Below are 20911 nucleotides of genomic sequence, written 5' to 3' on the forward strand. Positions count from 1 at the left end.
GGTCTCATCCCCACCTCAACCATTCCATTCCAGGCCAGAGGGGTCACAGATTCAACCAGCAAGCCCTGGCTATCTGATGTTTCCTCCCTCTGTTCCCTGGAAAGCCCTCCCCTGGCATTCCATACCTAGGGGTCATGTTCTGTTCTGGGAACTGCCAGTGGTGGCAAGAGATGGAGCAGTGGGTGCCAGGGCAGCGAGAGTGCAGCAGAGGCAAGATCCATGGGACTTTGGAGGCTTTGCCAAGGCTCTGGGACTGTTCCCAGATGATGTGAGCCTTCAAGAGTCAGTGCATCTCCCTGGGCAGACCTCTAGGTTTGCTGCAAAATGAAAGACATGAGGCAGACAATGCGCTGAAGCCTCTCTAGCAGCTTAAGCTGAGGGCTAACTATGCAACAGACTCACTCCCTGTGTCTTCCCCCGGGTCTGCTTAACGTGTGCCCTTGTGGAGTGACCAGGATCGAGAAAGCAAGGACTAAGTCACAAGTTCAAGTCTCAGCCTTGCCACAACCTCAGGGTGTCCCCAAGCACTGCAGGCCTCAGTTTCCCCATCTGTAAAATGAGAGAAGTACACAAGATGGACTTGAAGGCTCTTGGTGGCCCTGAACCCTGTGTTTCTTTGAGTGTGTACATTCCCAGACCCACAAAGTTCCTTGTGTTACATGTGTGAACTGCTCTCTAGGATGCCCATGTAGCTGTCTGTGTCCTGCCACACATACATGAGGAGTCATGTGGGCCATACTGTGTGTATGTGCTGGGAGGAGGGGAGACCCCAGAACAATGTCCTCCCTGCATCCCTCCTCAATAGGCGGAAACCACTGGCTTCCTCCCTTTCCTGCCTCCTGCCTCCTGTGTGCCAGCTAGACTGAGGACTGAAAGGAGAGAGGGGATGGGAAAAATCAGCCCAACAGTCCATTAGGTCTATCCTTACTGCAACCCTCCCCCCAGGTCAACTGATCTCATTCCAGGGCCTGAGGGACCACACCCATCCCCAGCCTTGTGGGGGTCAGACAAGGAAGGCTCTAGAGGCTCAGAAGAGAGATAAGTCCTCCCCACCCCTCTCCCCTGTCACCCCTCCCACCTAGGCCACCTCATTTCCTCTTCCTCTCCAGCCCAATGCACATTGACCAGCACAGGCTGAGCCATCAGACCCGTAGCCACGGACCCCAAGCCCAGCTTGTCCTGGCTGGCCTGGGTCAGCCTCCAGAGTATGGTCTGGCTGGGGCCCCTTTTCCTGATCCCCATTCTCTTCCTGGCTTCCTGTGTTGGTAAGTCTTCCCTGCGCCCCCCACCCCACTCCCAGTCCTCAAGGCTTTGGTTTGCCCCCAAGAAACCCTATCATATCATAGAAACAAAGAGAAATGGTGGTTGCTATGGCTGGGGGGTGGGGGGCTGGGGAGTCGTTGTTTAATGGGTGTAGAGTTTCAGTTTTACAAAATGAAAACAGTTATGGGGATGGACAATGGTGATGGCTGTACAGCATTACAAATGCATATAGTAACACTGAACTTTATGCTTAAAAGTAGGTTAAGGTGGTAAATTTTATGTTACGTGTATTTTACCACTATAAAAAACTGAAAAAAGAAAGAAACCCTATCATCAGAGCCATCACTTTGATCCATTAGAAAGCAAGATCAGGGCCAGGAAAATCCTGGCAGGTGCTAGAAATCACTGCAGCTTGGGATTGGGGGAGGGGAAAGAAATGGTCACTGACTGTGTGAGATCTTAGGATCCGCAGGGAGCGGCAGGTCCTATGGGCCACGTGAAGTTTTCAGTCGCTGCTCATAGGGTCAGCATGTTAGATTTACTCAATTATTCATTGGAAAAACATTCACTGAGCACCAACAGTATTCCAGGAGTTTTGCTAAGGGCTGGGCCATTAGTTGAGAGGCTGGCAGTCTCCAGATCTGTACAGAGAGATTCAATGATGCTGACCTCCTTCGTTATGGAGTTGTGTTATGGGGTTTAAATGAGTAACACAGGCTGAGTGCCTGGTGCTTACTTAGGGTTTCTGAATATGTGGTGGCTTCAGTCTGTTGGTGAGAGGATTAGAACTCACAGGCTACCTTTAAGTGGTTCATAGTCTAGTGAGGAACACAGGACATGGGGTGAGGATTAAACAGAGACATACACGAGGAGCACTGGGCAGGAGGAGTCAGCTTACTCTGGGTCTGGTTAAGTAGAAGATTTCATTATGAGGGGTGGTCTTCATTCCAGGCATCCAGAACAATAAATTCAAGTGTGAGAGGCATGGAAGGACATGGGAGAGAAGCTTCCTGTGGAGAAAGCAGCAGGAGGGGCAGAGTGTGAGCAGAGGGGCTCAGGAGCATGCACCTTATCCTGAGGGCAATGGGGAGCCGTGGGAGGTTGCAGGCAAGAGTCACCAGGTCAGATCTGAGCTTTAGATGGATCACTTTGGAGGATGAGTTGGGGAAGAAGGGGATGAGGCTGTTGGGATGGTCCATGTGAGCAGAAATGAGGGATGAACACAGGTGGGCTTGGGAGACAGGAAGAAGTCAAGAAGCTTTTAGGAAACAATTTGCAGAATTCTTTGACTGATTGGGGCAGCCAACATAGTGCTCCAAAATCAGACAATCTGGCTCTGCCAGTTAATAACTGCATGATCTTAGGTAAGTCATTTAACTTCTCTGAGCCTTCATTCCCTGTCTATAAAATAAGAATAATGGTACCCACCTCCCAGGACAGTTAGGATGATAAAACAAGAGGACATTACTAAAGTTCCTGGTACACAACTGACATCCAATAAACCATTAATTATTCTGACAGTGGGAGTATGAGATGACTCCACCGTTGGTGTCTCAGGTGGTGAGTGCTGTCCACTGAGTCAGGAACAGGGAAGAGGAGCAGGTTTAGGAAAAGCTGATGGAAATGCAGGTCCAAGCTGAAAGGCAATCCCAGAGTTTTTGACTCAGAGGTGATAGTTAAAGCTAAGAGAGTGGATGAGCTTGCTCAAGGAAGTGTGTAGAATGATTATTGTTACCCTTGTTACCCTCCCCTGTAAATGCAGGAGGATTACTAACTTTGCTGGAGGTTGTGAGACTCCACTGGAAAACAAGTGCTTGGGGGCCAGCCCGTGGCTCACTCGGGAGAGTGCGGTGCTGATAACACCAAGGCCCCGGGTTCGGATCCCATATAGGGATGGCCGGTTCACTCACTGGCTGAGCGTGGTGCTGACAACACCAAGTCAAGGGTTAGGATCCCCTTACCAGTCATCTTTCTTTAAGAAAAAAAAAAAAAAGAAAGAAAAAAAAGAAAACAAGTGCTGGGTGCTTGGTAGGCGGTCAGCAAATGCTAGGCTTTCAAAGAATATTAACTGATAAGCTAAGTGGCATTTAAATGAATTAATTACTTGGCAATTTCCAGGTAGCAAAGGAGGGGTTCGAGAGGGCATGGGGTCCTGGAGCTGAGGCAGGCTTGCAGCCTCTCCATGTCTGGCCTGAACTCTGGCTCCACCTGGTCTCTCCCCTCTCTCTGCCTCACAGTTCCTGCTTCAGCCATACCAACTCGGACAGCCCCTTTCCCATACCATAATATTCTTCATTCCGTGCCTTTACCCAGGCTGTTCCCTCAGTCTAAAATGCCCTTTCCCTACCCCAGACCTCTCTCCACTGTGTCCTCAAGCTTTACCTCCCGGGAAGCATCTCTTCAGCCCGCTACCTCCCCCTTTGCTGGGTCTGGTGCCCCTTCTCTGTGCTCCAAGCACAGCCCCCTGCACTTATCAGCTATGTCCACGTCTGTCCCCCCAACAAGGCAGGGAGCTCTTTGGAAGGCAAAGACCAAGATCCACCTTGTTCTTGGACTCCTCTGTGTCCATCTAGGCCCCAGGCCTGCCTCCTGTCTCTCCGCCTGGCCCCAGCTCGCTTCATTTCTGCTCCACAACCACCTAGCTGCAGAACCCAGCCTCTCCCATCTTCGATCCCAGTGCACAAAGCATTTCTAGATTTCTGCAGTGGTGAAGAGGGGGACCCTACACGACACTTCTGTTCAGCTCTCCTAGCCTGGACCCTGGATGGTGGGGGGCGGGGAGAAGTGGCTCCCGGGCAACCTTTGCAGAGCAGTTTTAGAGACAAGTGGAGAAAGGGAGCTGACAGGGAATAAAGCAAGGAAACGGAGACAGGGAGCATAGATCATTCTTTCCCAGGGAATAAAGCAAGGAAACGGAGACAGGGAGCATAGATCATTCTTTCCGAAAGCCGGGCTGTAAAGGGAAGCCACTCGGCAGGAGAAAGGAGGGGATGCAGAGCCAGAGAAGGATTTCTGGTTTCCTTTCTGTTCTTTTAGGATGAAGACCCTTGAGGGAAAGGGGCTAGTGCACATGGAAGGGGAAAGGAGGGGGATGGAAAAGCCTGATAAAGTGAAGTGCATTTGGGGTCTTAGGGAAGGGCAGGGGGAGGAAGAGGGGTGAATGTGGAACAGGAAGATCTGAGGACTGGGGGGCTCCTGGGGTAGCAGAGTTGGTTGGAACTAGGGCATCCCATCACTGGTCACTGGTGTCCCGGCCCCAGGCGCGGCGGCTGACCTGACGCTGCTGGCCAACCTGCGCCTCACGGACCCCCAGCGTTTCTTCCTGACCTGCGTGTCCGGGGAGCCCGGGACGGGAAGGGGCTCGGACGCCTGGGGCCCGGCCCTGCTGCTGGAGAAGGACAACCGCATCGTGCGCACCCTCCCGCCCGGCCAGCCCCTGCACCTGGCGCGCAACGGCTCGCACCAGGTCACGCTGCGCGGCTTCTCCAAGCCCTCGGACCTGGTGGGGGTCTTCTCCTGCCTGGGCGGCACCGGGGCGCGGCGCACGCGCGTCGTCTACGTGCACAACAGCCCGGGAGGTGAGCCTGGCCCGCGGGGGTGGGGGGCGCCCAGGGGCCTCCCCAGGGGCCCACCCGGACCGCTGACCCTCCGCTCCTCCCCGCAGCCCACCTGCTCCCGGACAAGGTCACGCACACAGTGAACAGAGGCGACACGGCTGTGCTTTCCGCACACGTGCACAAGGAGAAGCAGGCAGATGTGATCTGGAAGAGGAATGGTGAGGGGGCTTTTGAACTGTTTGGGCAGGTAGACCCAGGTTCTGGAGCCCCAACACCTCCGTGGCCCTTAGGATACTCCACCTTGGCCCCTTACACAGCCATCCCCCTGATACACCCGTTACCCTCCTGGCCACCCTCCACGGCCACTCCCCTGATCTGAACCAAGTCCCATGCAGGCACCTGGACGGGTCTCATCTCTAGCTAGAGCTGCCATCCTCCTGTACTCAGAGGACCAAGGGCCTGTGATCAACTACCTCCTTCCCTGTTACCCCCAAATAAGCACTGTGTTAAACCCTCATCTTTGACTGTCCTCTAGGAGTTAGCAGGTGCTGTCACTTAGCCCACCTGGTGGAGAGCAGCAGTCCCCATGGGGAAGAAGAGAACTGGTAACAGATCCCAGCACAGGCGGGGCAAAGTCTAGCCTCTCCCAAAGATCTGCTCAGCCCAGATCCTTGATGCCCAAGACAGACCCGTGCTGAGTCCTGGGCAGACCTGTGGGATCCCAGCCCCAGGCCTGCCCTCCACCATGACAGTATCAGGCCCTTTGGCCACCCCATGAGAGGAAGCTGTTTTCCTTTATGACCCCAAAGATTCCTGACTCAGTTCTGATACCCACAACCCTTTGGCTGACTCTGGCATCCTGGGGCTCCTGAGGGAGAAGGACGCTTGCTTTGGGCCAAGGGGTTTGCCTCCTGAGCGCCAAGCCCCCTGAATTGACAGGAGATGTGGAAAGAGGCAGGTAGATCTGGGTCTCTAGAGTCTGTGTTCAGTCCTGAGCAAAGAGCCAAGAAGGGAGTGGAGCAGGGACTCGGACACTTTTCTAATATTGGGATCTGCAGGTCCCAGAGGGAGAGGCTTAGGGGAGAGACCCCAGAGTAGACAGACAGCACCTGAATTGTGCCCAAAAGGAGAAGTGGGGAGACAAAGAGGGAAGGATGAGCATTGCAGGAGGAAGGGCTGATAAGGGCAAAGGCGGGAGAATCCCAAATGCCGCTGTGTTTCCAGAAGAGAAGCAGTTCAGGAATGACAGGAGTCAGCAGGGTGTGGGGAGGTGTGGGGCTAGAGGCCTCAGCAGTGGCCAAATGGTGAAAAGGATGTGCTAAGGAGTTGGCATCCTGAGGGCAGTGGAGAACTGTGAGAGTTTACGAAGGCGAGTTGAGTTACAGAGGAATGTGTGGTAGAAAAATCCCACTGGCTGCTGAGTGGAGGACAGATGGGAAAGGGCAAGGCTGGAGGCAGAGAGCCTGCTTAAGAGGCCGCTGGAGGCAGGGACCAGGGAGGTGACGGTGGGCATGGGGAGAAGTGCACTAGCTTAGGAGATGAGGAGGAGGTAGACTGAACAGGACTTGGTGATTTACTGGGCGGTGAGAGGAGCACGAAGAAGAGGATGCTTCTGAGCTTTCTGGTTTGGATACAAAGCTGTTGCTGGTACCTCCCCCAGGTCCGATCACTGTGCATGGGGCACACTGGTGTGACCTGGGTGGAGGTGGGCAGAGGGAGGTGACACCGGCCCTCCTGGGTGCTGAGGCCCTGACCTGTTTATGCCCCAGGTTCCTACTTCCAAACCCTGGACTGGACGGAGGCGCAGGAAAGGCAGTTCCTGCTGCGGCTCCCAAATGTGCAGCCACTGTCAAGCGGCATCTACAGTGCAACCTACCTGGAAGCCAGCCCCCTGGGCAGCGCCTTCTTTCGGCTCATCGTGCGGGGTCAGGGGCAGAGGGAAGAGGTTGTGGGTGGGCATGGGGGGCTAGGAGCCCTATGGGTACTTCCTGTGGGTCCCTTAGATCCCCTAGGTCCCCAGAGTTACCCCAGTCCCCCGCAGCAGTAGTCCAGTGGCCGAAGGTCAGCTGCTTTCCCTCCAGGCTGTGGGGCTGGGCACTGGGGACCAGGCTGTGCCAAGGAATGCCCACGCTGCCTGCATGGAGGTGTCTGCCATGACCATGACGGCGAGTGTGTGTGCCCCCCTGGGTTCACTGGCACCCGCTGTGAGCAGGGTAAGGAGGAGGGGAGCTAGGACCAGTAGGAGGGGATGCCTGACTGGGGGAAGACCCTAGAACCATGGGGGATGGAGCTTTTAGGGTGAGGATGCCAGGTAGGTTCTGGACCCCAGGGCCCAGCAGAGGCCCATACACCCCCACACCCTCTTTCTAGCCTGCAGAGAGGGCCGCTTTGGGCAGAGCTGCCAGGAGCAGTGCCCAGGCACATCAGGCTGCCGGGGTCTCACCTTCTGCCTTCCAGACCCCTACGGCTGTTCTTGTGGATCTGGCTGGAAAGGAAGCCAGTGCCAGGAAGGTATGGACTTAACCCCACTGCATGGTCCCTGACCAAGAGAGCTGGCCACAATCTTGACCTGTACCCTTCACTCTGACCCTGATTTCCACACCTAGCCCTCCACAGTCCCCGTGCTCACCTAACGGTGCCCCCTCTACTCATTCTGTTGTACAACCCTCGCCCCGTCTGTGCCCTCATTGCCCCTCTAACCACACCTCATCTGTTCCAGCCTGTGCCCCTGGTCATTTTGGGGCTGATTGCCGCCTCCAGTGCCAGTGTCAGAATGGCGGCACTTGTGACCGGTTCAGCGGCTGTGTCTGCCCCTCTGGATGGCATGGAGTGCACTGCGAGAAGTCAGGTATGAACGCCAGGGTCTCTGAGACCCCTCGACATAAGTCAGCCTTCACCAAACAACCTCCTTGAATCAGAAGAGACTTGCCCCTCCTTTCCATGTTAATGGTCCAAGTCCTGCCCTCGGGAGTTCACCACTCAGCCATCCAGACATGACGGGCAGCAGCCCAGAGTGCATGGGAGCCCAGAGGAGGCCCCTGACCAGTCTGAGTGGGTCAGGGAAGTCCCTGGGAGGAGGTGAGACCTGAGATAGGATATGAAAGACAGGAGAGAGACGGCTTGGGAAAGAGCGTGGGGAAAGTCCAGGGTTTGAGGACTCACGCTTGGGCAGCAGGACAGTGGAGTAGGGGCCAAAAGAGGTCAGATCCTAGGGCCTTTGAATGCCAGGCCGAGGGTTTGCACTTAACATGACAGGGGCAAGAGGGAATTGTTGAAGAGGTACTAGGTGGTCAGATTTGTGCTTGAGAAGGGACCCTTACTCCTGGGTGGAGAATGGAAGGAGGAGACCCTGGGGGAGCCTGTAATTGGGGACCAGAATGAATGCAGCCTAAACTAGTGTTTTAGCTGCGGGGATGGTGGGGGGCCTGCTCACAGGTCTCAGAGGATATTTGGAAGTGTGTGTTGGGAGGACATAGGAGGTGGTCTCTACGGCTGCTCGGATCTGGGGTAGAGTGCTAGAAGAGTCATGCAGGACTTGGCTGGCTTCCAGGCGGAGTGAGGGGGTAGATGGTGGTGCCTCCACTGAGATGCAGAGCACAGGACAAGGAGCACCTTTGGTGGCCCCATGGGAGCTCCAGGATGAGTGTCCTCTCTCTCCCCAGACCGGATCCCCCAGATCCTCAATGTGGCCTCAGAACTGGAGTTCAACTTAGAGACAATGCCCCGGATCAACTGTGCAGCCGCAGGGAACCCCTTCCCAGTACGGGGCAGCATGGAGCTACGCAAGCCAGATGGCACCGTGCTCCTGGTCAGCCCCAATGACCCCTCACCCACTGGCCCCCCAATCCCACCAGCTTCACAGTTCATCCCTCAGACCCCTAAACCCTCAGAACCTTCCACAGGCCCTACCCGCTGGCCTGACCATGGCTCAAATGGTGTCAGGCTGATTGGTGAGGGGCTGCCACCAGACCTCTGTCCCATTGTCAGCCCAGACAGACAATGTGTACCTGCCACAAGGGTGCACATTCTCTGTGGTCTGTCCACTTCCCCTGTCTCTTTTAGTCCACCAAGGCCATTGTGGAGCCAGATAGGACTACAGCTGAATTCGAGGTGCCCCGCTTGGCTCTTGGGGACAGTGGGTTCTGGGAGTGTCGTGTGTCCACATCTGGTGGCCAAGACAGCTGGTGCTTCAAGGTCAATGTCAAAGGTCAGTGTTATCCTAGGGCCCTAGAGGATGAACAGTGAGCAGAGTAGGCACAGTCTGATATTGCTCAGACTGGGAATCCTAGCAGGAAGGGCAAGGGCATCTAAGGTCACAGCCCAGAAACTGGCAACAAAGAGGGCTGTAGTCAACCAAGGGTCTGGACTGAGCAGTGCCAATACTAGGACACAGCTTAGTCCCATCTGGAAAGGACCTGTCATGCTCCAGAAACTGGGGACACCCTCCAGACTCACCCTCCCTCCTTTCCAGCTCCCCCCATCACCACCACACACATGCAAGTGTGCCTTTAACTCTGCCTCTGGAATGCTACTTCTGTGAGTCACCCCACACGGGCACTTAGTGCTAGGACAGGGGAGTGCATGGGGCTGTGGAGCTCAGACAGTAAGCCTGCCTGGCTTCCCAGAGGTGGTGCATGCACAGGAGTCTGCCAGGTGAATAAGGAGGGAACACCAGTGCCCAGGACAGCTCAGAGCAGAGCACCCCCACCCTGGTCTAGGTAGCCCTTTACCTTCTCTAGCCTTGGCCATTCACACCCTGCCACCCCTTGGCCCTGCTTTCCCTCTTTTCTCTCTTACCATCCTCTCACTATCACACTGCGTCCCTGTTCCTCCCCAGCCCCCACCCCACTCCTTTACATCCCTCTCCACCACCAGGCTCCACCTCCAGCCTTTCTCTTCTCACTCTCTCTGGGCTTTGGACCCAGACACCCTGGGTTTGAATCCTCTCTCTACAAATTCCTACCTCCATTACCCTAGGCAAATTACCTAACCTCTCTTAGTTTGTTTCTCTCTCTGTAAAATGGGGATATTGGTGCTTACTTAATAGGGTTACTATGAAGATTAAATTAGATGATGCATTTAAGCATTTAGCCCAGTGCCTGGCACAGGGTGTGTGCTCAATATATGTTGACAATTATTGTTAGTATTTAAAATGTCATCTAGTCCCAAGATTTCAATCATTCCCTGGCAATTCTGCAGCCAAGGCTCTTTTCCTTACTCCAGACCCATCTGGTGGGGCCTCCACAGGGGAGGCATCTTCGGTGGGGGTCTGGTTCTGAAGTCGTTGTGCCAGTTAACTGGTGTCTGATTCAGGGGCCCATTTTATATCCAGCCACCTCCTGGACATCCAGTCCCCTGCATGAGCTGTGGCGACCAGGGGCTTCTCAGGATCCAAACTGGACCTTCATCTCCCCCCAAATCAGCACCTCTTGACATTCTCATTGCTGCCTGAAACCCCCTCAGCTCACAACCCTGCATCCTTCTTGACTGACCTTCCTTCCTTCCTTCCTTCCTTCCTTCCTTCTTCCTTCCTTTTATCCCTTCTTCCTTCTTTCCATCCATTCATCCTTATTAGAAAGTCAACCTAGTAAACGCTTGAGAGAGGCAAGGGAACCCATTAAGGCATTAATGCGAGAATCTGGAGAGAAAAGCTGAGGCTATAACAGGGGCAGTGACCATGAAGGAAGGACACCGTCACTGGCACCTTTTTATTTTAATTAAGAGAGTGGTGAAGGGAAGGGGCAAGAACAGGGCAACACCCAGGTGTCTCCCAGCCTTGGGTTCCAGCCTTCTGTCTACCCCACACTGCATGGGCAGAGTGCTCTCCCCCAGACCCCTGGCTGGCCATGTCACTCCCTCACTGAACAGCTTTTGGGACGCCCTCATGCCCTTAATGCCGAATCCCCATTCCCCAAGCTGCCCAGGGGCCAGAACTCTATCTTCCCTGGGCCCTGACCACTCTGGTCATCTGTTGAACTGGTCTCCTCCCAGCCCAGAGGGTCCCCAGATCCACACAAAGACCCAGAGATGTCTTTGATGCCCAGAGCACAGTGTCCTCTCCTTTTTCTGAGGACTGGAGAGGTGATTAGGCCATGCCTTACTCGAGTCTCCTGGCAGTGCCCCCAGTGCCCCTGACTGCACCGCGGCTCCTGGCCAGGCAGAGCCGCCAGCTTGTGGTCTCCCCGCTGGTCTCATTCTCTGGGGATGGACCCATCTCCTCTGTCCGCCTGCACTACCGGCCCCAGGACAGCACCATGGCCTGGTCCACCATTGTGGGTGAGTGGGGAAGAGCTGGGGGACCGAGGGGGGTTAGAGCGGGACAGGGGTGTCGGGCAGTGATGAGGGGATAAGGTGAGAGTGGAAAGGGAGGGAGGATGGTGTCAGGAGAAGACAGGGGCTGTGGGGAGAAGGGCAGCTTCAGGAAGAGGTTGGGGCTGAGTGCTCTGTGCTGCACCCCCCACACCAGTGGACCCCAGTGAGAATGTGACCTTAATGAACCTGAGGCCGAAGACAGGATACAGTGTCCGTGTGCAGCTGAGCCGGCCAGGGGAAGGGGGAGAGGGGGCCTGGGGGCCTCCCACCCTCATGACCACAGACTGTCCTGGTGAGAGGCCAAGAGGCATCACTTCCTGTCCCCGAGAGGTTATTGTCCTGCCCACTCAGGGTTGTCATGTCTTGTCCACCCCAGGTGCCCCTGCCTTTCCCATTGGAGGTTGCCCCACCCTGTCCAATGGGGTCTGTCCCATCCAGCCCCAAGGGTCCAGTGGACAGTTCTGACCCCTGACCTCTGGCCCCAGAGCCCTTGTTGCAGCCATGGCTGGAGGGCTGGCATGTGGAGGGCCCTGACCGGCTGCGAGTGAGCTGGTCCTTACCCTCGGTGCCTGGGCCACTGGTGGGCGACGGTTTCTTGCTGCGCCTGTGGGATGGGGCACGGGGGCAGGAGCGGCGGGAGAATGTCTCGTCCCCCCAGGCCCGCACCACCCTCCTGACCGGACTCACACCTGGCACCCACTACCAGCTGGATGTGCGGCTCTACCACTGCACCCTCCTAGGCCCTGCCTCATCCCCTGCACGCGTGCTTCTGCCCCCCAGCGGTATGCCTAGGACAGGGGCAATGGGTGGGGATGGGAGAGGACATGGGACACAGGGACACATGAGACCCCAGAGGACATGGAGAGCGCACAGGACACACCTAGAGCATCAGGCAGACTTGAGCCCAGGGAGGACATGGGACAAGGGGAGAGAGAAGATGCCAAGAGCACATGGGTCACCAGGAGCATGTGGGATGGGGGGAGTTTGGGGAGGTCAGGTTCACGTGGAGAACAAGGGTCATAGGGGCTTGGGGAGCACAGCACATCGGGGGTACATAGGGAGGAGCTGGGAATGAAGGCGGCCTGGGGATGGAAATGAATTCAGCCTGGAGGGGAAGAAGTGGGTGGCAGGGTGCCTCCCATTCTGGGGTGTCTAGAGCAGAGGATGCAGCTAGAGATGTGTCTGACTCCAGAGCTACATAGCCTGGTCCTATCTGAGCCCTGCCTTCCCACCCCCGTCTCCCCAGGGCCTCCAGCCCCCCGAAACCTCCATGCCCAGGCCCTCTCAGACTCCGAGATTCAGCTGATGTGGCAGCGCCCAGAGGCGCCATCTGGGCCTATATCCAAGTACATCGTGGAGGTGCAGGTGGCTGGGGGCTCAGGAGACCCACTGTGGATGGACGTGGACAGGCCCGAGGAGACAAGCACCATCGTCCGTGGCCTCAATGCCAGCACACGCTACCTCTTCCGTGTGCGGGCCAGCATCCAGGGTCTCGGTGACTGGAGCAACACAGTAGAACAGTCCACCCTGGGCAACGGTGAGAGCAGGGCCCATGGGACTCCTGGGCCCTGAGGTTGGTCTCAGTGCACTCCCCCTCCATGTCACCCCCTGCCTTAGAGCTAGGGCATCCCAGGCCCCTCCAACAAATGACACAAGCCCTAGGACTCTGACCCTTCCCTTCTCATGATCCACTGTCCTAGGGCTAGGAAAATCATGTCGCTCCCCATGACACCCCTGGTGCCTTCCTTCGTGCGGCCCGAGTGACCTCCCTAGGTTCATACTAGGATCTCTGACCTCTCCCTCTGTGTGACCCCATGGTGGCCTCTGGGTTCCCAAACCCAGGCATCCTCATGATCTGCCACTCTTGTTGTATCCAGGGCTGCAGAGCGCGGGCCCAGTCCAAGAGAGCCGGGCGGCTGAAGAGGGCCTGGATCAGCAGCTGATCCTGGCTGTGGTGGGCTCTGCATCTGCCACGTGCCTCACCATCCTGGCCGCCCTCTTAACCCTGGTGTGCATCCGCAGAAGCTGCCTGCATCGGAGACGCACCTTCACCTACCAGTCAGGATCGGTCAGTGTCCATACCCATCCCAGGATGCATGTGCGCAGTCCCTTGCGTGTGTATGTTTCTACCCACATACACACAAGTACTTGCATGCTACGTGCATGTATGTGTATTTATGTCGCAGGTATAAGACTACACTCAACAATACTCAAGGGTGCAAAATGTAATTTTCTCTGTTTCTCTAGAACTGAACTCAGCTTGTGAGCCCATTTATATTAGTGGTGAAATATTAACATTCCCAGTTCAGAATAACTCAGTTATGTCTATATTTCACCATGGCCAATTCCAGGTTTGTACTCGATCAATTCAGCATTCTCCCCACCCCTTGTCCTTCTCTCTAGGGGTGATCTAAGCCTGGGCAGCACAATGATATCATGGAGGGGCACCTGGGGTCCATGCTGGCCTCTGTCCTTGCAGGCCCTCCCGACTTGGGAGCCAGCCTCCATCCACATGCATCTGTGGCTGATGTCCTCGGCCTTACTGTTGCCTCCTGCCAATGGGCCACTCATGCTGTGAGCTCCTCATCCCAACCTTTATCTTTGCCAATCCTAGAGCCTCCTCTGGGGTGCTTTCCTTTACCCTGCAGGGGGCAGCGACCCCTCCTACAGCTGTGTCCACCACTCTAGAATTGTGCTAGGGCTGCGGCCTCACCAGCGCCTTTTGAGAATAGAAGCACGAACTACCACTCTTCCTGGCTTCCTGTAAACCCGACTAGGTTTTCTGTCCTCCTGGAATCCACACCCCTCCAGCCCTCAGGCCAGTTCTCAGAGTGGAGGTGGGAGAGGGGTGTGACTCTTCTTCAGGGACCCAGTATCACCCCATCTTGTCACATCCCACCTCGCTTTCCCAACCTTGATCCTGTCTCCTCTGATATCTCCCCCACTGTTGTCACTTACCATCTGAACTCTGCCCTTGGCCCTGTAGGCCCTTGATATTTAAAGCCAAGCTTTGGCATTTCAAAACAAACAAAAAAACCCCTCTTCTCTCGAGGGCTGACCCTTGTAATAAAAAGCCTAGTGTCCAAGGCTAGTGTCTCTGCTTTGCCTTTAAAAAAAAAAACCCATTCAGAGATTCAACTAGCTGCTTTGTTCCAGGCTGTGTTGGCTCTCCCTCTGAGGTCAGTGCACACAGAAAGCCGTCACTGCTGGGGTGGGGGAGGGTATGAGGACAAGTGTTGAGGCAAGGAGGTGAGAAAGCAGTCTTTGACATACATAACAAGATGTATCCCTGCTACACATGCCCGCTACAGACACGCGTGCACATGAATGTGTGTGCCATGTAAGCGTGTACGTGTGCTTCCCCATGTGACCGTGTCCTCAGCCCTTGCCCATCAAGCTGGCCTTCAGTTCACTTAGGGATCCCCTAAGGTCTGTCTTCCAGTTCTCATACTGGCAGCTCCCTTGGTCCTGTTCAGCTCTTTCCTTTTCCTGACATCAACCTTGCCCAGGTGGCCCACCTCCCACTCAGATGAGGGAACTGGACGCTCCTCTTTGTTATGTTCCAGGCCTGGTTTTAGAGGATAGATGCCAAGTGAGTGGACAGGGGTAATCTCTGCTTCTGCTGCTGTGGGGAAGAAAACCCCTCCACTGGCTCCCAGCAGCTCAGTGCTTAGCATGTAGTGGGTGCTCAATAAATATAGTGTCACCTGCTGCCCAAGGCTGGAATGCTCTCCAGAGCAACCCTAGGGACAAAAAAGCCTAGTTGTGGAATTAGCACAATAATGGAAGCTCACTACTTCCCATCCCAGCTCATTCCAATACTTTTCTGTTTTAAACGTTAGAAAGATCATCTTTCCATTGACTCACATTATGGCTTCTAGCAACTTTGTCCACAGCCTTCGTTCTGCCCTCCAGAACCCCATACACCAGATCCCCAGGCTGTGGCCTCTGCATTTCTCCCCTTGGACATCTGTCTGCCCAACGACCCTGTGGCTCTATCACCTATGATTTTGTCTCAGTATATGCCCTCTGTATGTCTGTCTCTGGCTGACCACGAGGGTGCCCTCTGTGTGGGTCTGTTTGTCTAACCACTGGAACCTCTCTTGGTGTGCCTGTCTGTGCCTCCTCCTGCCCCCCTGTGGACTGTCTGCCCCTTGTTCCATCCTGTGAAGGGCGAGGAGACCATCCTACAGTTCAGCTCAGGGACCTTGACGCTGACCAGGAGGCCAAAACCACAGCCCGAGCCCCTGAGTTACCCAGTGCTGGAGTGGGAGGACATCACCTTTGAAGACCTTATCGGGGAGGGCAACTTCGGCCAGGTCATCCGGGCCATGATCAAGAAAGATGGGCTCAAGATGAACGCAGCCATCAAGATGCTGAAAGGTCCCCTGGAAGTGACCCCTGGCCCCAGCCCAGACCCTCTCCTTCGTCCCACAGATCCCAGGCCCCACCTGGCTCCCTCCAGCCACTGACCCCAGCCCTCACCAGCCCACATCCTTCCCCCAGAGTTATTTCTGGCAAAAATGATATTGGATTCTTTACACAGAGTATGCCTCTGAAAATGACCATCGTGACTTTGCGGGAGAACTGGAAGTTCTGTGCAAATTGGGGCATCACCCCAACATCATCAACCTCCTGGGGGCCTGTGAGAACCGAGGTGAGCCCCCAACTCAACACATCCCCGTTCTTCCAGCCCCCATCATCAGTATGTATACCGTCATAACATGTGTCAGTGTATCTTATCGCCTCCACTGCATCGGTGGCTTGCTGGGAGCTGCGGGCTCCCTCGGCTTCACTCTCGGGTCTTCTTCATGCTTCAGGTTCTCTGTCTTATTACCACTGAGTACCTGCTCCCACCCCACGGTGCCTGTGTCTAAATCACCACATGCATCTCCTCACTTCCCAGGTTACTTGTATATCGCTATTGAATATGCCCCCTATGGGAACCTGCTAGATTTTCTGCGGAAGAGCCGGGTCCTGGAGACTGACCCAGCTTTTGCCCGAGAACATGGAACGGCCTCCACCCTCAGCTCCCGGCAGCTGCTGCGTTTTGCCAGTGACGCCGCCAATGGCATGCAGTACCTGAGTGAGAAGCAGGTGTGTGAGTGGGCGTGGGGGGAAGAGGGAAGGCCACTGGCCAAACCCAGGAGATAAAGTCAGCAGGCTCTAGTTGGATGTGGGGACTGAGGAATAGCAAGAAGGAAAGACATGACCTGGGGTCCTGCCCAAGTGAGTGGGTGAGAGCGAGGGTGACAAGGCAGAGCTGAAGGCGAGAGGCAGGCAGGAGGGGGCATTGCCCTAGAAGTCTCGGGGGCTCCCTGGTGGAGGTGTTGGGCAAGCACTTGTATATGCCAGCCTGGAGCACAGGAGAGAGGCCTGGCCAGAGATGACAGTCTGGCAGCTGTCACCCCACAGACGGTGGCTCTGGTGGTGAAGGAGTGACTGAGATCCCGCAGAGAGGCCAAGTCTGAGCCCAAGTGTGAGAACACCCTCCCCGAATGAGAGGAGAGAGGGGACAGCTGCTGGAGGGGACACGAGGCTGAGGGAAGGCATTTTAAAGATAGTAGAGTTTTGAGCATCTGTGAATGCAGAGGGGGAGGGGGCAGTGCGGAGGGAGGGAGCTCTCTGAGGACCATGGAGGGGAGCAACCAGATCTCAGGAGAGACGGTCACCTGGGGGCCTCACCATGAGGGAGGAGGAGAAAGTGAGGGAAAAGGGGTAGGGAGCATGGAAAGGGGGGAAGGTGCAAGGTGGCCACCACTGTCCCAGGAAGAGGGCTGCAGCCTGACATTGGCCATGGCCAGTCACAGGAAGTGGGGACGAGAGCCAGCACTGATGTGTGCCAGGCAGGCATCAAGGGTGCTGGTCAAGACTGCCGGCGGGGGCCAGATGTCTTACTGGCCCAGCTGTCCCGGGCTCCCTCAACCCCCAGTCTCCCCTCACTTCTGACTTTGCCTGCAGTTCATCCACAGGGACCTGGCTGCCCGAAACGTGCTGGTCGGAGAGAATCTGGCCTCCAAGATCGCAGACTTTGGGCTTTCTCGGGGGGAGGAGGTTTATGTGAAGAAGACGATGGTAAGTCTCACTCAACATCCCCACAGGGCCCATGCTTGGCCCTGTCCCCCAGAACCCCCAAACAGGCCCTTCCTCCACACCCAACCCCTCAAACTCATTCTCTCCCAGGGGCGTCTCCCAGTACGCTGGATGGCCATCGAGTCTCTGAACTACAGCGTCTATACCACCAAGAGTGACGTGTGAGTGTGGAGGTGGGACGGGGTGAGGGGCTTGGTCCTCAAGGATCACGCTGGGAGAACCTAGACACATCTCAGAAATGTCTCAGGTAGTCAAAGGCATGACTTGGCCGTCCCTAAGTGTTTCCCAGATGTGTCTTCAGTATAACGTGGTGATGCCCAGCATCTTGTGGGAAGGTGGGGAGCCATTTGGAAGGAAGTTTTGTCTTGGAAGGTGTTTCAGGGATAGCACTGTGGTGAGGGGAAGTTTAGGGTTGTGTTTGTGTGAGAAGCTTCAGAGAGGTTTGCGAATGCTGGTGGATAATTCCCGGGGTAGATGGAGAGACCATTCAAGGCATGCTCTAACCTTCCTCACTGAAGGGCAGGGCCATGTCCACCTGAGGGTCTCACCAGAGCATGGCCCCCAAGACTCCCACTCTCTGCTCCCACCCAGATGGCATCTCAGCAGACTCCTCCCCTCCCTCCAGGAATGTCCACCTCATTCTAAGCCTGACCTGCCCAACTTTTCAGGCCAGACTCCTGAGCTGCTCTGCCCTTTGCCCCAAGTCCTTTGGCCTGGCCTCTCTGGCCCACTGTCCACCACACTGATCGCCCCTCTGACCACCACACACCTACTTCCTGCTTCTTTCCCAACACTCCCCAGATTCCCTCCCCCCACTAGAATTCCCTCCCCTAGTTTTGGGCTTGAGGGGCACCCATATGGAGGTTATTATAGTGTGAGATGCAATTAAGGGTAAGGGCTTTGGAGTCAGACAGATGGGTTTGAAACCCTGCCCTGCCACTTACTAGCTGTGTGCCCTCGAGCAAGCCAGCTAACCTCTCAGTGCCTCAGCGTCTCCATCTTTGAGATGGAGATAATAATAGAACCTATATCATAGGGTTGCTGTGAGGGTTAAATGAACTAGCACATACATTAAATGATCAGTGCCTGGACCATAGTAAGTGCTCAATTAAAATATTAGCTATAGATATTTGGGCCTGAGTTTGGGAGGTGGGGGCTATGAAGGAGCTTCCCTGGAGCAGAGACCACAGCTGGCAAGGCCAGATACCTGCAGAGTAGATACATGCAGGGTCTGGGAGGGGCTGCACATCTTGGGTAGGTAGAGGCTAAGCTGCTGGGCCCCTAGAAGGTAACTATGTACATCCTTCTCATTTCAGCTGGTCCTTTGGGGTCCTCCTCTGGGAGATAGTGAGCCTTGGTGAGTCCCTGACCTCTGTGCCCCAGAGTGCCCCATCTTACTCCTCGCTGGGCCCTGGACTGAAAGAGCTTTGTCCCCTCCTGCAGGAGGCACGCCCTACTGTGGCATGACCTGTGCTGAGCTCTATGAGAAGCTGCCACAGGGCTACCGCATGGAGCAGCCTCGAAACTGTGATGACGAAGTGTGAGTCGCCTCACACTTGAGCTCTGTGACTCGATCTCTGTGATAAGTGACCTCCACTTTGAGCCCTGTGGCCCTATTTCCCTGTGACCCTCATCTCAGCAATGCTTCCTCTGCAGGTACGAGCTGATGCGTCAGTGCTGGCGGGACCGTCCGTACGAGCGACCCCCCTTTGCCCAGATCGCACTGCAGCTGGGCCGCATGTTGGAAGCCAGAAAGGTAAGGAGACAGGGTGGTGGGGACTGGGGCTTACCCACATCAAAGGGGTGCCCTCTCACAGGTGCCAGATAGCAGCAACTGTCTGTTCCCTGTCCCCACCACACCGCCCACCCAAACTCCCTCAGCTGGGGCCGTCTCCATGATTCAGCTAGGCACAGGATACACCTCCCTTCCCAGCCCTCAGTGGGTTGGACGCTAGGCCCTTCCAAACTTGCAAGATTGCCACTCGCCCAACAGCAAATCCCTCCCCTAAGCCCCAGGTCGCAGGCTGCTTGCCTGTCCTCCCCTGCAGAAGCCATCAGCCCATTCTCATCTGGACACCTCTCCTCATGTGGCACACAGCCCGAGCAGAATGCATGAATGGTCAGCTAGTCAAATGGATGGATGGTGAATGAATGATACTGGAACTGTGTGAATGAATGAATGGAATTAGTGGATGGATGATACAATAATCATACAAATAAATACATAATTTAATAAGTGAATCTAATAACCATGTGAATAAATGAATTGTCAAATAAATGTAAATGAAGAAATATATCAAAATGAGTAAATACAAGAATTTGTCATATAGATTATTTAATGATTAAATAACTATCTTAAGAATGAAGGAATGACCAAATAACCATATAAATGAGTGAATCATCAAAAATGGCCTTATGCATAGATGAGTAAGTAAATGAGTGAATGAATGCATAAGCAAACAATTCATTGGATGAGCACATGAAAAACCCTGATCTAACAATTGTGTCAATGTCCTTTCTCCTGAGAACCTCCCATACCCTTCTGTGGTCTGCTGCCCTCACTGCTCTGGGCTGGGAACAGCCACCCTTGGCCATGGGGCCATCTTGAGTCTCCAGAACAAATCAGTGTTTATTCAAAGGCCCCAAACGCATGGAAGTCAAGGAGCCTAGGGCCAGATGCACGCCCATCCTTGGTCCCCACTAAAGCTCTGGCTCTGCCCCAGGCCTATGTGAACATGTCGCTGTTTGAGAACTTCACTTACGCGGGCATTGATGCCACAGCAGAGGAGGCCTGAGCCGCCGTCCACTGGAACCTGACTCTGCTGGCCGGAGCACACTCTGCTCTCCAATCTGTGACTCTGACCCTTACAGCCTCTGACCTTAGCTGCCACCAGGAATTTTTTTAACTTATGAAGAAAAGCGGGGATTCCAGGGATGGAGCGGGCTCAGGATCTGCATCCTCTGCAGCTGCCCCACTGCCTCCTGCAGCTGCTCAAAGCTACCTTTACACCCTTCACCTCCTCCCTTTTAGTTCAGCTGCTGCACGTGTGCCCCTCACTCTGCTGCTCCCCACACGCAAACCCCTACGCCAGCCCCTCCACCAAGCCAGCCCCACTCACACCCTGTAGCATGCCCTGTTCAGCTACTTCTACTCCCTGCCTTGTATTCAAAAAAAAAATAAATGCTCTGAGAAGCTCCATCCAGTGTCTGCCTTTTACTGCTGGTCGGGAGAGGTGGGGGGAGGGGTGCTAAACCCCAGAGAAAGAAATTGGACTTCCCAAGAAAAAAAGCAACGTCCCTCTTTACACTGTGTGAGGCCCAGACCCTCTGTTGAGGTTGCCTCTCCATGATGCGAGATGTTCTGGGAGATCTATTTTGCACATACACCACTAGCCCCCACCTCTGTCCCAGTCAGAAGTCCTATTTTCCCCTGGTCACTCCATGCCCTCCACCTCCATCACCATCCCATCTCCCTGTATCTCTAGTAGCTGCCAGTCTAGGATTCCAAACACAGTCCATGCCAGGATTGGCTGTATCCCAGCCTCAGCTCCCACTGACACCTAAGCACCTGACTCTGGCCTGTGTTGAGCTCCCTACACTCCTCATCCTTTCCCCTATGCTTCTAGGCAGCCTTCCCTGGGTTGGTAGTCACCTTACTGCCCAGCCTGTGGGCCCAAGGGAGGACA

General features: G+C 55.1%; 1 protein-coding gene across 2 annotated transcripts; it reads left to right on the forward strand.

The window, feature by feature from the left end:
* Positions 1-1139: 1139 nt before the first annotated feature.
* Positions 1140-20379, forward strand: TIE1 (tyrosine kinase with immunoglobulin like and EGF like domains 1). Of its 2 annotated transcripts, none has more exons than XM_063104372.1 (23): positions 1140-1265; positions 4524-4841; positions 4928-5038; positions 6590-6745; positions 6902-7033; positions 7191-7331; positions 7540-7668; positions 8483-8628; positions 8883-9027; positions 10938-11096; positions 11287-11424; positions 11618-11914; positions 12379-12669; positions 13010-13200; positions 15305-15515; positions 15679-15789; positions 16039-16229; positions 17094-17207; positions 17316-17386; positions 18542-18582; positions 18669-18765; positions 18882-18981; positions 19949-20379. In XM_063104372.1, the coding sequence occupies exons 1-23, from the start codon at positions 1208-1210 to the stop codon at positions 20018-20020; spliced, it is 3420 nt and encodes a 1139-aa protein (XP_062960442.1). In that variant the 5' UTR covers positions 1140-1207; the 3' UTR covers positions 20021-20379. The 2 variants fall into 2 exon arrangements, with proteins under 2 accessions (XP_062960442.1, XP_062960444.1); XM_063104374.1 differs by having other exon boundaries at positions 7278-7331.
* Positions 20380-20911: the final 532 nt, after the last annotated feature.

This window comes from Cynocephalus volans, chromosome 8 (genome assembly GCF_027409185.1).
Source record: "Cynocephalus volans isolate mCynVol1 chromosome 8, mCynVol1.pri, whole genome shotgun sequence".
Lineage (NCBI taxonomy): Eukaryota > Metazoa > Chordata > Mammalia > Dermoptera > Cynocephalidae > Cynocephalus > Cynocephalus volans.